The sequence below is a fragment of the Coregonus clupeaformis genome, chromosome 9 (genome assembly GCF_020615455.1).
Source record: "Coregonus clupeaformis isolate EN_2021a chromosome 9, ASM2061545v1, whole genome shotgun sequence".
NCBI classification, from domain to species: domain Eukaryota; kingdom Metazoa; phylum Chordata; class Actinopteri; order Salmoniformes; family Salmonidae; genus Coregonus; species Coregonus clupeaformis.
The window spans coordinates 17,661,031-17,677,622 of NC_059200.1; the positions used below are offsets into that span (position 1 = coordinate 17,661,031).

Here is a 16,592-nt window from a genome sequence, read left to right on the forward strand (position 1 = left end):
CCACTCGCTGCTTTTTTTCTGGTTCAATGAAAGTCAATGAACTAAGTAGACAAGACCCAGCTGCTATTGCATTGATGTCTATGGGAGACACATCCAGTTAAGTAAACTGGAACGGACAATTATTTTTCAATGGTAAACGGCCTGAGTGAGCTATCTTCATTTATCCACCATCTTTGGCATATATTTTCTCCGTAGTGCACCATGGAAGGAACCACTTACTAGGGAGAATAAAGTCCAGTCAGTGTGCCCGAGAGACGATTAAAAGAGGTGTGCCCCCTCCGCAAAATACCTGACAGATATGTTTTATAAATGATTATGATAAAATTTGGGCTTAAAATTTTAGTTTAGTAATTCATTTAACATCTGAAAAAATTAAGAAAAACAGGGAAATCTGAGGGGGTACGTGCCCTTGTGCCGCCTATGGGCATGACGCCTATGTGTTCAATCTGCAATGAGGAGAAGTAACTGCAGAACTACAGCTGCAGTTGATGTTGTTTGACAGCTCCTGTTTTCTTGTACTCTCTCCTACCTCCTGGTGGTGATTCACAGAACTTCTATTACTGGACCTTGTGTCAAAACTGGCCTCTCCTTGCGATGACAACTCCACAGAATGAAGAAATCTTGGGAGGAACCAGACAGAGTGGAGGCCCATCCTCCTCTGGCTGTGCCATTATACATACATGCAGTACTTATTCACCCCCCTCACTGACTCACTCACTCACATGCAGATATCCATTAGGCTCTCCTGGAGTGGACCCTGTGATGCCAGATTTTAAATTTCAGTCATTTAGCAGACGCTCTTATTCAGAGCGACTTACAGGAGCAATTAGGGTTAAGTGCCTTGCTCAAGGGCACATTGACAGATTTTTCACCTAGTTGGCTCTGGGATTAGAACCAGTGACCTTTCGGGTACTGGCACAACGCTCTTACCCACTAAGCTACTCTACCACTAGGTGGTCCCATTAGACTGAGATGTAAAGCCTAAAAGACACTACCGTAAGCAGCATTAACCACACACACACACACACACACACACACACACACACACACACACACACACACACACACACACACACACACACACACACACACACACACACACACACACACACACACACACACACACACACAGTTTGGAGAGGTTGGAGAAGCGGGTCAGCCATAGTACTGTAATGGGGCACGGTCACCCCTGGAGCAGTTGAACAGAATACTGACTTTACTTAGGGGACAGTGGGGTAAGTTGAGCAATTTTCTACATTCAGCATCACAATGTCAAGGGAAATATAATATGACTTCTAACAAAGATATATACATATATTTCAGCATGTTGTGTATCCCTGGAAATAATCAGAATTCATGTAAAACGCAATAGTTTTGAAAACATAGCATGCCAAAAAAGAAGTTGTCTCTTGGCACAATTTACCCCGGGTATGGGGTAAGTTGAGCATTGGGACAGGGTAAATAGAGCCGCCTTGGGGTGATGGTGTCCTGTGACAGTGGGTGATGGTGTCCTGTGACAGTGGGTGATGGTGTCCTGTGACAGTGGGGTGATGGTGTCCTGTGACAGTGGGTGATGGTGTCCTGTGACAGTGGGTGATGGTGTCCTGTGACAGTGGGGTGATGGTGTCCTGTGACAGTGGGTGATGGTGTCCTGTGACAGTGGGTGATGGTGTCCTGTGACAGTGGGTGATGGTGTCCTGTGACAGTGGGTGATGGTGTCCTGTGACAGTGGGTGATGGTGTCCTGTGACAGTGGGTGATGGTGTCCTGTGACAGTGGGTGATGGTGTCCTGTGACAGTGGGTGATGGTGTCCTGTGACAGTGGGTGATGGTGTCCTGTGACAGTGGGTGATGGTGTCCTGTGACAGTGGGTGATGGTGTCCTGTGACAGTGGGTGATGGTGTCCTGTGACAGTGGGTGATGGTGTCCTGTGACAGTGGGTGATGGTGTCCTGTGACAGTGGGTGATGGTGTCCTGTGACAGTGGGTGATGGTGTCCTGTGACAGTGGGTGATGGTGTCCTGTGACAGTGGGTGATGGTGTCCTGTGACAGTGGGTGATGGTGTCCTGTGACAGTGGGTGATGGTGTCCTGTGACAGTGGGTGATGGTGTCCTGTGACAGTGGGTGATGGTGTCCTGTGACAGTGGGTGATGGTGTCCTGTGACAGTGGGTGATGGTGTCCTGTGACAGTGGGTGATGGTGTCCTGTGACAGTGGGTGATGGTGTCCTGTGACAGTGGGTGATGGTGCTGGTAGGTCAAAGTGTAATTCATGGAATGGGGGTGTGGTATATTGTAAATCTTAAATGTATTATTTCATCAAGCTGTCCACTCAAGAAAAAGCTTCAAACTGTAACCAGCGCCTGCAACCTAGTTCAGTGCCTGCAACCTGGTTCAGGAATGAAATCATCCACATGTATTGCGCACATCTTTACTAATGCTGCAGAAGTCTGCTCTCTAATCACTCTACAAACACTTGAATTTGAATAATCTGAATGATGAGGACAAATGGTGATGGGAGTTAGAGCTGTTGGCTTTTGGTCACTGTAGCCTTTCTTTATAATTTCACTTTGAATTCTGTCATTTTAATTCCATCTTCCATTGATTACATATCCCTAACTTGCTTGCCACACAAGCAGAGCAGCAATGCAATTGAGCGCATGCCTTTTTTTGCAACCTTTTCCAAATCATCAATATAGAGTCCCATAATAATAATATAATATAATATGCCATTTAGCAGACGCTTTTATCCAAAGCAACTTACAGTCATGCGTGCATAGATTTTTGTGTATGGCTGGTCCCAGAGATCGAACCCACTACCTTGGCGTTACAAGCGCCGTGCTCTACCAGCTGAGCTACAGAGGACCACATCATGCAACCCTTATGTTTTGATTTCGAAGACATTCCCAGGTTTATAGGCCTTTTCACAACTAAATAAAAATGTATACTATTGTGATAGTGTGGCTATATTAAATTGATTTATTTGACTTTTTTTAATGTAGATGTTCCAAAGGCGCGCGTCAGCAGCTTGTATGCACGGAAGTCCGGAGATGCTAAACATGTTTATGTTAATTAACGGGTAATTACCATGAGACCGGCAGTTATTTGCATGACATTTACCGGCTGACAAAATTTCAAGAAGAAGCGGCTCCAGTGGGCACTCAATCACCAACACCGGCCTCCTGTAGCTCAATTGGTAGAGCATGGTGCTTGCAACGCCAGGGTTGTGGGTTCGATTCCCACGGGGGGCCAGTATGAAAAATGTATGCACTCACTAACTGTAAGTCGCTCTGGATAAGAGCGTCTGCTAAATGACTTAAATGTAAATGCTCTAAAGCTGTATCCACATCCATCAGATGTAGTGATCACAATATAGTAGCCATATCTAGGGAAACCAAAGTTCCAAAGGCTGGGCCTAATATTGTGTAAGAGAGATCATACAATACGTTTTGTAGTGATTCCTATGTTGAAGATGTAAAGAATATGTGCTGGTCTGTTGTATTTGTATTTATTATGGATCCCCATTAGCTGCTGTCAAGGCAGCAGCGACTCTTTCTGAGATCCAGCAAAATTAAGGCAGTTATACATTTGAAAAACATTACAATACATTCATAACAGATTTCACAACATATTAAGTGTGTGCCCTCAGGCCTCTACTCTACTACCACATATCTATAACACAAAATCCATGTGTACATGTGTGTGTATAGTGCGTATGTTATCGTGTGTTTGTATGCATGTGTCTAGGTTTGTGTTGCTTCACAGTCCCCGCTGTTCCATAAAGTGTATTTATATCTGTTTTTTAAAGTCTAATTTCACTGCTGGCTTGAGTTACTTGATGTGGAATAGAGTTCCATGTAGTCATGGCTCTATGTAGTACTGTGCGCATCCCATAGTCTGTTCTTGACTTGGGGACTGTGAAGAGACCTCTGGTGGCATGTCTTATGGGGTGTGCATGGGTGTCCGAGCTGTGTGCCAGTAGTTCAAACAGACACCTCGGTGCATTCAACATGCCAATACCTCTCACTAATACAAGTAGTGATGAATTCAATCTCTCCTCCACTTTGAGTCAGGAGAGATTGACATGCATATTATTAATGTTAGCTCTCTGTGTACACCCAAGGGCCAGCCGTGCTGCCCTGTTCTGAGCCAATTGCAATTTTCGTAAGTCCCTCTTTGTGGCACCTGACCACACGACTGAACAGTAGTCCAGGTGCGACAAAACTAGGGCCTGTAGGACCTGCCTTGTTGATAGTGCTGTTAAGAATGCAGAGCAGCGCTTTATTATAGACAGACTTCTCCCCATCCTAGCTACTGTTGTATCAATATGTTTTGACCATGACAGTTTACAATCCAGGGTTACTCCAAGCAATTTAGTCTCCTCAACTTGCTCAATTTCCACATTATTCATTACAAGATTTAGTTGAGGTTTAGTTTAGTAAATGATTTGTCCCAAATACAATACTTTTAGTTTTTTAAATATTTAACTAACTTATTCCTTGCCACCCATTCTGAAACTAACTGCAGCTCTTTGTTAAGTGTTGCTGTCATTTCAGGTATGATCGATAATGTCAAAAGCCACATTGAAGTCTAACAAAACAGCCCCCACAATCTTTTTATCATCAATTTCTCTCAGCCAATCATCAGTAATTTGTGTAAGTGCTGTGCTTGTTGAATGTCCTTCCCTATAAGCGTGCTGAAAGTCTGTTGTCAATTTGTTTACTGTGAAATAGCATTGTGTCTGGTCAAACACCATTTTTTCCAAAAGTTTAATAAGGGTTGGTAACAGGCTGATTGGTAAGCTATTTGAGCCAGTTAAGGGGGCTTTACTATTCTTAGGTAGGGGAATAACTCTTGCTTCCCTCCAAGCCTGAGGGCACACACTTTCTAGTAGGCTTAAATTGAAGATATGGCAAATAGGAGTGGCAATATCATTTCACTATTATCCTAAGTAATTTTCCATCCAAGTTGTCAGACCCCGGTGGCTTGTCATTGTTGATCGACAATAATACTTTTTTCACCTCTTCCACAATTACAATGCTTGTCTTTCATAATTTGGTCAGATATATTTGGATGTGTAGTGTCAGCGTTTGTTGCTGGCATGTCATGTCTAAGTTTGCTAATCTTGCCAATGAAAAAATAATTAATGTAGTTGGCAATATAAGCGGGTTTTGTGATGGAGAGATTGAGCCTACTGATTCAATGAATGATGGAGCGGAGTTTGCCTTTTTGCACAATATTTCATTTAAGGTGATCCAAAGCTTTTTACTATAATTCTTTATGTCATTTATATTTGTTTCATAGTGTAGTTTCTTCTTCTTTTTATTCAGTTTAGTCACATGATTTCTCAATTTGCAGTACGTTTGCCAGTCGGTTGTACAGCCAGACCTATTTGCCATCCATTTTGCCTCATCCCTCTCAACCATACAATTTTTCAATTCCTCATCAATCCACTGGGATTTAACCGTTTTTACAGTCATTTTCTTAATGGGTGCATGCTTATTAGTAACTGGGATAAGCAATTTCATAAATGTGTCAAGTGCGGCATCTGGAAACTCGTCATTACACACCACAGACCAACAAATATTCTTCACATCAACAACATAGGAATCACTACAGAACTTATTGTATGACCTCTTATACACAATATTTGGCCCAGCCTTTGGAACTTTGATTTTCCTAGATATGGCTACTATATTGTGATCACTACATCCGATGGATTTGGATACCGCTTTCAAACAAATTTCTGCAGCATTAGTAAAGATATGATCAATACATGTTGATGATTTCATTCCTGTACTGTTTGTAACTACCCTGGTAGGTTGACTGATAATCTGAACCAGGTTGCAGGCACTGGTTACAGTTTGAAGCTTTCTCTTGAGTGGGCTGCCTGATGAAAGCCAGTCAATATTTAAATCACCCAGAAAGTATACCTCTCTATTGATATCACATACATTATCAAGCATTTCACATGTTATCCAGATATTGACTGTTAGCACTTGGTGGTCTATAGCAGCTTCCCACCAGAATGGGCTTTAGGTGAGGCAGGTGAACCTGTAGCCATATTATTTCAACAGTATTTAACATGAGATCCTCTCTAAGCTTTACAGGAATGTGGTTCTGAATATAGACTGCAACACCGCCCCCATTGGCATTTCTGTCTTTTCTGTAAATGTTATAACCTTGTATTGCTACCACTGTATCATCAAAGGTATTATCTAAGTGAATTTCAGAGATCATCAGAATATGAATGTCATCTGTTACTAGCAAATTATTGATTTCATGAACCTTGTTTCTTAAGCTACATATGTTAACTTGGGCTATTTTTAACACTTTTCTGGGATGCTTGATTATTTGTCTTGCTTTACTGGGAAGTTTAGCAGAGGTAGACATACTCGGGTTATTTTTATTAGTGCAGGGTGAGCTGCACACAGTGGACTTCCTACTAGGGCACAACACCTCAGTGCTAACAGTATTACTCTGGTTCATAGGCATATGATTACGTTGTGTGTAATCAGAAGCAACCAGATGCTGCACTTGACACATGCTTATTCCAGTTACTAATAAGCGTGCACACACTAGGAAAATGACTGTAAAAACTGTTAAGTCCCCATGGATTGATGAGGAATTGAAAAATTTAATGGTTGAGAGGGATGAGGCAAAAGGAATGGCAAATAAGTCTGGCTGCACAGCTGATCAAATGTACTGTAAATTAAACAAAAAGAAGAAGAAACTGTACTATGAAACAAAGATAAATTATATAAAGAATGGTAGTAAAAAGCTGTGGAGCACCTTAAATAAAATTTTGGGCAAAAAGGTGAACTCAGCTCCATCCTTCATTGAATCAGATGGCTCATTCACCACAAAACCCATTGATATTGCCAACTACTTTAATGATTTTTTTCATTGGCAAGATTAGCAAATTTAGGCATGACAACAACAAATTCTGAACCTACACATCCATTCATAATTGACCAAATTATGAAAGACAAGCATTGTAATGTTGAATTCCATAAAGTGAGTGTGGAATAGGTGAAAAAAGTATTGTTGTCAATCAACATTGACAAGCCACCTGGGTCTGACAACTTGGATGGAAAATGACTGAGGGCTATATTGCCATCTCTTCATTCTAGGCCTACAGGAAAGTGTGTGCCCTCAGGCCTGGACTGAAGCAAAAGTCATTCTCTGAGTGGTCAAAAGTCAACTCCTGAGTGGCGCAGTGGAGTTGACCTATTTTAAGAAATGCCATTGGTTTGTGGAGAAAAAGTTTCAAGATCTTTGATAACCTGGTGAGGTTAGCATAGTGTGCCATGTAATCTGATGGGACCAGCTACAATGTAGCGTTCTATCACGTGACACTACGGCGACGATTTTAATTGGCTGACGCTTAAACTTCAACTTTATCTAATGTTCGCAAGTATGGCCCCAGTGTCATCAGATCAGACCTTGTGTGCCTCTGCTACTCTACGTTAGCCTCTCTTTCACACAGGTACATGTTTGTTTTCTTTTTTTGTCAATGTACCTCTTCAGTGTCATTCAGTCTATTTCTTCATCCCTTGCTGATGCTCGAATGGACACATTCCTTTCTCTCACTTCCTTGGCTGCTCTCTCCAGAACCTCAAGGGGGGCTAGACCCCTGCTTCTTTTACGTTTGAATACACGAGGCATGTATACATATACTGTATATGTTCCAATAAATCAAGAAAAGGGGCTGTATAGGTCCCTGATCTGTTTATGCTTGCTATGGCTTGAGTTGGCTATACAGCAGACTGTAGATCTGAGACCAGGCTAGATTAGCAAAACGTAGGCCTGCATTCTTTTCAGTTCCTGCCCTGACACAAAAAATGACCCAGTTATACAAAAAAACAACTGAAATAAACTGTTTATAGGCCTGTATGAGAAAGAGATGTATGATTGTATAATGTCCGATATTTTCCGGAATTTGCATTTTGTTGATCACCTCGAACAAGAAACAAGGCCTAGGGTTTATGGTGGAACGCTCCAACAATTGGTCTGGCGCCAAAACCTCTTTCTAATCATGCATTTAATGATTACAAGATGTTTAAGAAGGAACTTGCTACCACAATCATGAAATGTTAGCCTGAAGTAGGCTGTTTACTGGCTCTTATTGCCTCGTTATTGAAGAGCCTATCAGCCAGCTGCCATGGTTTGACAGTCAAACAGTGTGCACTGTGCACTCATGAACACATGTCTTTATTGATCATGACTGATTGCAATTGGTTTAAAATTCAAGAAAATTAAAATTTCAAACCAGTCACAATCAATCCTGTGAGCACTATCATATGAAAACCTCCAACCAGGAAGCGGACAGATGCCACGTTCACGTGCTAGTTGGAACTCGGACATTTCCGACTTGCTAACTTGTTGTAGTTATAGGCTATACATGCTGCGTTCAAGTAGTTAGCAAGAAGGTACCAATGCTCCAATTGGTGCTTAGACTTTAAGGTACAAAGTTCATCAGGGGGTCAAGTGGGTCACAGCCTTAGCCAATTCAACTCAGACAGTAGGCAGTGAACTGTTGAAGAGCTCCAGGGTTGTGTTCATTAGGCACCAAACTGAAGAAAACTGACTGAAACAGGAAAGGATCTACTTTTCAATAAGATAAGCACATTTTTATTTTCTGTTGCAAAAGGTTTTTAAACATTTTCCATGGTGTGCCCTGCTGAACGTGTCCCATGAGTCTGTGAGGACCTCAGAGAGATCAAACTTGAGGGAACCAGCCAATGGAAAGACACATTAATCAAATAGAACAGTTGAGGCGTGGCCATCCAACATAACAGTGGTATCACACCAGGCTAAGCCTGCGTGCAAAAATGCCACTTGTCACTTCAAAGCTAGACTGGAAATTGTTCAATGGCATGTTGTGTGTAAGCCAACTACCCTGGAATTCCAAACCACCTAATCAGTTAAAATTTTCTTTTGATTCCTGAATTAGATATCCGTCCGATTCATTGTTGTATTTAGTGGGAGACCCAGACATCAGTTAATTTCCTAGAAGGTCACGACATGTTGCCTTTTATTATCCACTTGACTGTGCTAATAAACAACCTGTTGAAATAAGTGGCAGGGGCGGACTGGGACAAGGAACCAGCCCGGGCATTTCAGATGCACCATTTCTTTTCTCGGCCTGTGTCTATGAAATGGGACAGCGGCCATTTAGATTAATGAGTGCTCGCATCCTTTCTGTCTATCTCTCTTTTTTTTTTTGCAATATTTTGTTCTCCCATGAGACCAGCCCGCTAACCAAATGATGGAATGGCCCACCGGGCAGTTGGCTGAATTGCCCTATGGCCAGTCCATTTGTGAAGTAAGTCCCAGTGTAAATAATAGAAAGGACATTGGCCATAAATCAGGGTTATTTACTGCTGCGTTCACACACCTTTGTTTCTGTGTGGAGGCGCTGACGTGCTCGGGGAGTCAGATAAAGGGTATTTCTCACCAACACTTTCCTGTTATTTTGCAGGGCCCTTTGTTTGGTTGTGAAGTCTCACTGTGTTGGTTCTCAGGGTAATGACAGGAACATGCGAGGCTGAACACTATCAACACCCCTCACAGCCCTCACAGATCAGCCTCTTATCAGACCTGTGTTGTGTTCATTAAAACTGACTGAAACAGGGAAGGAATATGTGGACTAACTGGTCCATTAAGAAACACTCGTTTTTTTCAGTTTCTGTTGAATTATGTTTTAAAACGTTTTCTGTTGCAACCCTGACCTGTCTGGCAGTCACAGTTTGAGGCTTGTTGTTCTGGTGTTGCATCCTGACATGCAACACGTCCTGTTTCATGGGCTCTCACCTTGACGTGGCCCTTGACCAGGTCAAGGCTATCCACTCCTTAGCATTCAATAGAGTGTATGCTATCTTTGGCATTCAATAGAGTGTACGCTATCTTTGGCATTCAATAGAGTGTACGCGATCTTTGGCATTCAATAGAGTGTACGCTATCTTTGGCATTCAATAGAGTGTATGCTATCTTTGGCATTCAATAGAGTGTACACTATCTTTGGCATTCAATAGAGTGTACGCTATCTTTGGCATTCAATAGAGTGTACACTATCTTTGGCATTCAATAGAGTGTACGCTATCTTTGTCATGGGTGGCTGAGGTTAGACCATAAAAAGCTCTAAATCTTTGTAGGTCTACATGAAAAGCTCGAAAACTTTGGATAACCTACGTACTCTGCCAATCATGACACGCTTCATACCGTTTCTATAGATATAAAGTCCAGCATTAATTCTGTCACCTGAAAGAAACCGGTGATGATTAGATGTCAAGCGAGTCACACGCTTCAACACACACGTGTGTGATGTGTGTCCTCCGACAGTATGAACAGAGATGCACTGACTGACGTGATGTCCTCGAAGTACATGATGGGTTCAGATACCTTTACTGTAGCCTGTGTGACTACAGCTGCTGGAGTTCTGTAGGAGACTGTCCAGTCATCCTCCTGATGGTTTAAATAATGAGAGAGGGGATCGGAATATGCCGAAAAGGAAACGCCTTCCATCTGAACACAAGTACATTGTCTTGGTATAATAGATTAATATTCTAGTCTATCCTATCCTATCCAATGATGTGCCTTCTCACAACATTACACTCCTGTTATTGCAGACACCGCCGTGCAACATGTCTTTGCTCCCTGTGAGTGTGAGAACTTGTTTGTGTTTAGGTGTTGACTTGAAGTTGTTTCAGGAAAGAATTCAGATAAACCCAAGCAGCCAGGGAGGAAGCACGGTGTCTCTAGCTCTGCCGGGAATGACGGTCCGACAGTCACACCAATGACGTGTGTCACTTGACAAATTCCAAGCCTTTTAAATCCCTAGGCAGGCACAACAACAACAGGAAGAGGGACCATTTTCACAGGTGTCAGGAAGCCCAGGAACAGGAAACAAACAAGCCCGATGCTGGAAAACAGTTGTGTTGTGTACCGTTCTGATTCTCTGAGGTGAGGGGTAGGCTAATAACAGGCTATTTTTAACCCTGACCGGGGTATTTTCAGAGTCAGGGTGGAAGTAGGCCACTCAATGGAGGTCTAGGAGTTCCATGTGTTCCAAAGGAGGTCCAAGAGTTCCATGTGTTCCAAAGGAGTTCCAGGAGTTCCATGTGTTCCAAAGGAGGTCCAGGAGTTCCATGTGTTCCAATGGAGGTCCAGGAGTTCCATGTGTTCCAAAGGAGGTCCAGGAGTTCCATGTGTTCCAAAGTGATTCAATTGAGGGACAATACTAGGCTCTTAACTTGGCTATAAAGTTATGACGAACATCCTTGTGGATTGAAACGTTGTCAATAAAGGTGGTAATTGGGAGACTAATCAACCCTTTCTGTTTTTTTCAAGTTAACTTCATTAGCCCAGCATCTACGTTTTTTAAGGATGTGCGTATGACCACAAACTTTTCTATAAATTATGAACATACACTTTGTGTAATCCATTTGGGCAAAATCTTTAGCATTTTTCATGAAGTAGTGAGACAACCACAGTTTTGCATCTTTTATTGTCAGCCATGGGATGCCTCGTGGTATCACTATAATCATTTTGCAGTCAGATAAAACATAGCTTTGTAGATTAAATTGATGTCCTCGTGATTTTTCTTGAAAAGTTATACTAGCGGCTAAGATCGTTGGGCCAGTAACCGAAAGGTCGGTGTATCGAATCACCAAGCCGACTAGGTCGATATGCCCTTGAGAAAGGTACTTAACCCTATTTGCTCTTGTAAATCGCTCTGGATAAGAGCATCTGCTAAATGACTAGAATGTATCTTTCTCTTTTTTTCAGATTTTTTTTTAACAACATATAAGATAAATAAACTGCAATGAATAAACAGAGTGCTTCAAACTGTTTTTTTTCCAGGTCAACTTTGGTTTATTTGTAAGACCATACTGTACATTGGCAGGTGATATGACATACATATATATATATATATATATAGTGTTCCATGTGGTCACAGGTGAAAGAAAAATAAGAGATTCTCAGTAAAGAACAATCAATCGATCAAACAAACAAACTATTGAAAGCGCAGATCACAGTTGATACTTCTAGAAGAAAAGGACGAGATTATGTTTCCATGTCCCTGGGGGTCATATCATATGAGCACAACATTTCATTAAACCAAATTCTCTCAATTACGGAGCAGTGAATACAGTATGGATAGATTGCTAGCTCATGATAGAGGTCATCATAGACATTCTGGATATATTCATACTTTGCATAAAAGTAGAATTAACATATATTTTAACTTTGGTACATTTTACCTCCCTTTGTTTGGTACAACACAACTCTTAAGACATGATGGGGCACTGGTATAAAACAGAAACACCACAACAGAGATGTTCAAAACATTCAATAATCTTGTAGAAAATGTGTTTTCTTAATAATACATAATAAAATATATCCTTCAATCATTTAATTTACTACTATGCTTTCTACATTTACACAGAATAAACTAAGTCTTGATAATGAGTGTCAGCGAGGTGTTAACCACTTTGGAGCAGTGGATCTTTCCCCATTCAGACCGGTGCTGTCATCTCCTGAACCAAGCTCACTTCCTGAAAACGAGAAACATCACCTGGTCAATATCTATTCAACATGATATGACACTGCAAATACTTCACAAAGATACACACACTGCATTTTCATAACTGGATTGCTTGTAATTGTATCTTTGCTTAGTGCTACTCCACATTGTGTATCCAAAACATGCTAAAATGTATATATATATATTTTTTAACTCTAGCGTACAGTTTCTCAGACAAAGATAAGGCCTTCACCTGGATTGAAAAGCACTGGATAATCTCCATTGGAAGTGATTCATAGTCCAGAATCTGTGTCCCATTGGGTGTCTCTCACATTTAAGTATTTTGTCAATCTCTTACCTGCGTTGGGGTGCTGTGTCTTCAGCTTGCTGGCGATTTTGGTGAAGAATTTGAAGGTGAGGCAGGCTCCTGTCTCTCTGTCACAGATACCTCCAGCTTTGCAATGGCATGTTTTACGACACTCCACCCCATATGTTCCATACATGCAATCTGTAAGGAAGGGAATACAATTTAATGTTATTGCACTTGACAGAAGTAGGGAGTGGGGATGTCAGCGGGCCATCAATATTTATTTTCTATTCTCTTCTGGTCAGTGCTATAGGTCCATGATTCCTCGCTCTTGGTCATTTGCCAGATCTGCATTATAGTGATATAAGCCTACAGATACAGTTCTCTTCACCACTATCAACATGAGCAGAAATAGTAAACATCACAATTAGAAAAACTTTGCATTCATCAAGGCCACAGTCAAAGCTAAGCATAACATACACAATTATGGTACAGCAGAAACATATTTACTTTGACATAAATACTAATATCTACATGAAACGTGTCACAGTAGGCATCTTATTCATTATGGGAACTTTTAGGAATGCTATGAACACAGAAACTATAGATCACTTTGGAATAACGGTAATGAAACAGTCAGGCATTTATGATGCGCGATTGCGCATATTGTGTGTCATGGTGAATATAGCCTACCTTTGCAAATGCCATATTCATCTCCATAGTCGTCCTCATCTTTGTAGAACTCGCAGAATAATCCCGGTCCGCATTTGACTCCGTGCATCCCAGACACAGTGCGGTAGCAGTGTTCCCCTCTGTCTGCCGCACAGACCTGGCAACAACCGCAGTCATCCAGCACTGTCCGTCTGCAGCGCTGCGTCAAGCCGCACAGGTCCACATTGCACCGCTCCGGGCAGTTCACTGCGTACTTGACACTTGCTCCCCAAGCGTCAACATTACGCACTATGAATATGGAGAATACTGTGAAAAGGAGAAAATACATCTTTGGATAAGATTAGCAAGGTGCGCCTTGAATATTGGGAAGAGCTGTTCTGGGCTGACGACGTCGCTGCTTGGACGGAGTGACTTAATACATGAGGTTGCATGGTTATATCGGCTTTAAAACAAGTTTGTTTTTTCCCCACATGGTTTGCCCTCGTCAATTTCCTCAATCCGGTGTTGTCATCTAGTCTAGTTGCCAGCCTGCCCCCCTGTTTTAGAAATCCGGCATGGAAGTGGGAATTACACTCAACTGCTATTCAGGAATTGAAGTCTGTACAAACTGATGTCATAGTTTGTTTGTGTAGAGGAGACACTGAAGATGCACCTTTGACCCCAAAGATCCTGTTTCCTCACTTGACCCTAAGGAGACAGACAGTCAATCTAACACACACACACACACACACACACACACACACACACACACACACACACACACACACACACACACACACACACACACACACACACACACAAACACACAGACACACGCACACACACACTTTCCCCCCTCTCTCTCTTTTTCTGTAGGTCTGTCCGCCCGCCTGCCTGTTTCTCTGCCTCACTCTCTTAACACAGACACTCTTTGTCTCATAAGCGGTCACCGATCCTTAACAGTAGATGGCAGTATCATATAGCTGCAAAGACCACATATAATATAATGGTGGCAGTCGCTGCAGTCTATTACCTGTCTCTCTGTCTCTGTCACTCTCTAAGGGCATAATTATTATACTGTTAGAGAGAGACAGAGACAGAGAAAGAGAGACAGGTGATAGACTGCAGTGATTATCCCACTGCTGCCACCAGTGTAGCAATTTAGGTGCACCAGTCAGTGCGGGACTTGGACCAGTGACCCCTTTGTTATGGGGCATGTAGGCTATATCACCAGTGCCAGAGGCTTAAAGGTCCCGATCTCTTGTTAGAGTTCAAATCAAATCAAATTTTAATAGTCATATGCTTTGTAAACAACAGGTGTAGATTAACAGTGAAATGCTTACTTACGGCCCTTCCCAACAATGCAAAATACAATAAAAAATACAATTGAAATAATAATAATAATAATAATAATAATAATAATAATAATAATAATAGAAACATTGATATGACCTACGCTGCACAGGTAGGTGCACATGTATCAAATCAAATCAAATGTTATTGGTCACATGCGCCGAATACAACAGGTGCAGACATTACAGTGAAATGCTTACTTACAGCCCTTAACCAACAGTGCATTTATTTTTAACAAAAAAAGTAAAAATAAAACAACAACAAAAAAAGTGTTGAGAAAAAAAGAGCAGAAGTAAAATAAAATAACAGTAGGGAGGCTATATATACAGGGGGGTACCGGTGCAGAGTCAATGTGCGGGGGCACCGGCTAGTTGAGATAGTTGAAGGAATATGTACATGTGGGTAGAGTTAAAGTGACTGCATAAATAATTAACAGAGTAGCAGCAGCGTAAAAAGGATGGGGTGGGGGGGGGCAGTGCAAATAGTCCGGGTAGCCATGATTAGCTGTTCAGGAGTCTTATGGCTTGGGGGTAGCCAGCAGATCTGACCCACTTTCTTACAGCTGTACTAGGGTCGGACAGGCTTCCTTTGTAGATTAAGACACCGCGGAGCCGGCACAAGACATGTCTCGGAAAACGTACTTAAGACACCGCGGAGCCGGCACAAGACATGTCTCGGAAAACGTACTTCAATCCAGGGATGAGAAATGCGTTGTACTCCGAATTGTCCCATTATCCCAACTGTTACACCGAGAAGATTGAACGACTGCTAGTTTTTAAGTAAACTGAGAGCCCCAGAGCCTTAGCAGGGGATTTGAGGTTTCGAATGACTGAAGGAGCAGGACTATTTATTATATATATTTGTATTATTATTTCGTAGTTTGTGTAGATTAATGTTAATTTTCTCTTCCCTCTAGTGGAATTTTTTACCCCCGTCCAGTTGGTGGCGACAATACATCTTTTTGCGTGTATTACGTATTTGTAATTATCATGGCTCTCCATTAGCTACTCTTCCTGGGATCCAGCAAAATTAAGGCAGTTATATACCATTTAAAAAAACCATTAGCTACAATACATTTCGCAACGGATTTCACAACACGTTAAGTGTCTACCACGTATCAACAACATACAGTATCTGTCGTTAATAAACCCAAAGGAGAAGAAGAAGCTTGGTCTCGCGTGATGTGGTCCATGTGTTCTCGCTGACGCCCAAGCGTGATGGGCTGTGCTTTTCTTTTCATGGCAACCAGGCAGAATACTGTTGCATCGTACTGGCGAGACCGAAAATATTTTGCCGGTGCCCCGTGTCGGAGACTGACTTAATGGAAACCTGGACGTCTTAACTTGTTACTCATTTTGTGTTCATTAATTCTAGATACAGAATTATTTGCTGAACTTGTTTGCCGTTAGCTGTCAACTGCAGTGGCACTGGCAGTGGTTGCCAGCTGTAGCTAACGTTAACGTTAGCTAGCTGAGCGTACGAGTAAAGCAGAGACCGGGTGTGAATGACACTGAAAACAGAGGTAACGTTAGGGTTTTATTTGGAATTCATTTTTGTATACAGTGTGTGTAGCTATGTCAATAGAAAATCACCGTTACACATAATGTTGTGTTACAAAAACAACAATTGTTGCTAGCTAGCTAACTTGGCTATCTAATGTCAGAATGACACAGTGCAGTCTGTACAGCCATATCCTATTTGACAAGATAGCTAACTATAGCTAACATAGCTAGCTTGACTTTTGGTTAAAGAGCA

At 41.8% G+C, this 16,592-nt stretch overlaps 2 protein-coding genes across 7 annotated transcripts in view; one reads left to right on the top strand and one right to left on the bottom strand.

The window, feature by feature from the left end:
* Window positions 1-11,862: 11,862 nt before the first annotated feature.
* Window positions 11,863-14,085, bottom strand: esm1 (endothelial cell-specific molecule 1). The gene is made up of 3 exons (XM_041886911.2): window positions 13,527-14,085; window positions 12,885-13,034; window positions 11,863-12,557 (listed from the first exon to the last, which is right to left on the bottom strand). Exons 1-3 carry the CDS (start codon window positions 13,831-13,833, stop codon window positions 12,475-12,477), a joined length of 540 nt encoding a protein of 179 aa, XP_041742845.1. The 5' UTR covers window positions 13,834-14,085; the 3' UTR covers window positions 11,863-12,474.
* Window positions 14,086-16,075: 1,990 nt separating this feature from the next.
* LOC121574509 (probable E3 ubiquitin-protein ligase HERC1) overlaps window positions 16,076-16,592 on the top strand; it is a 78,491-nt gene continuing 77,974 nt past the window's right edge. For all 6 annotated transcript variants that reach the window (XM_045222501.1, XM_045222503.1, XM_045222506.1 and 3 more), the window contains exon 1: window positions 16,076-16,359. The gene's annotated coding sequence lies outside the window, so the exon portion shown is untranslated. The remainder of the gene's footprint in view (window positions 16,360-16,592) is intronic.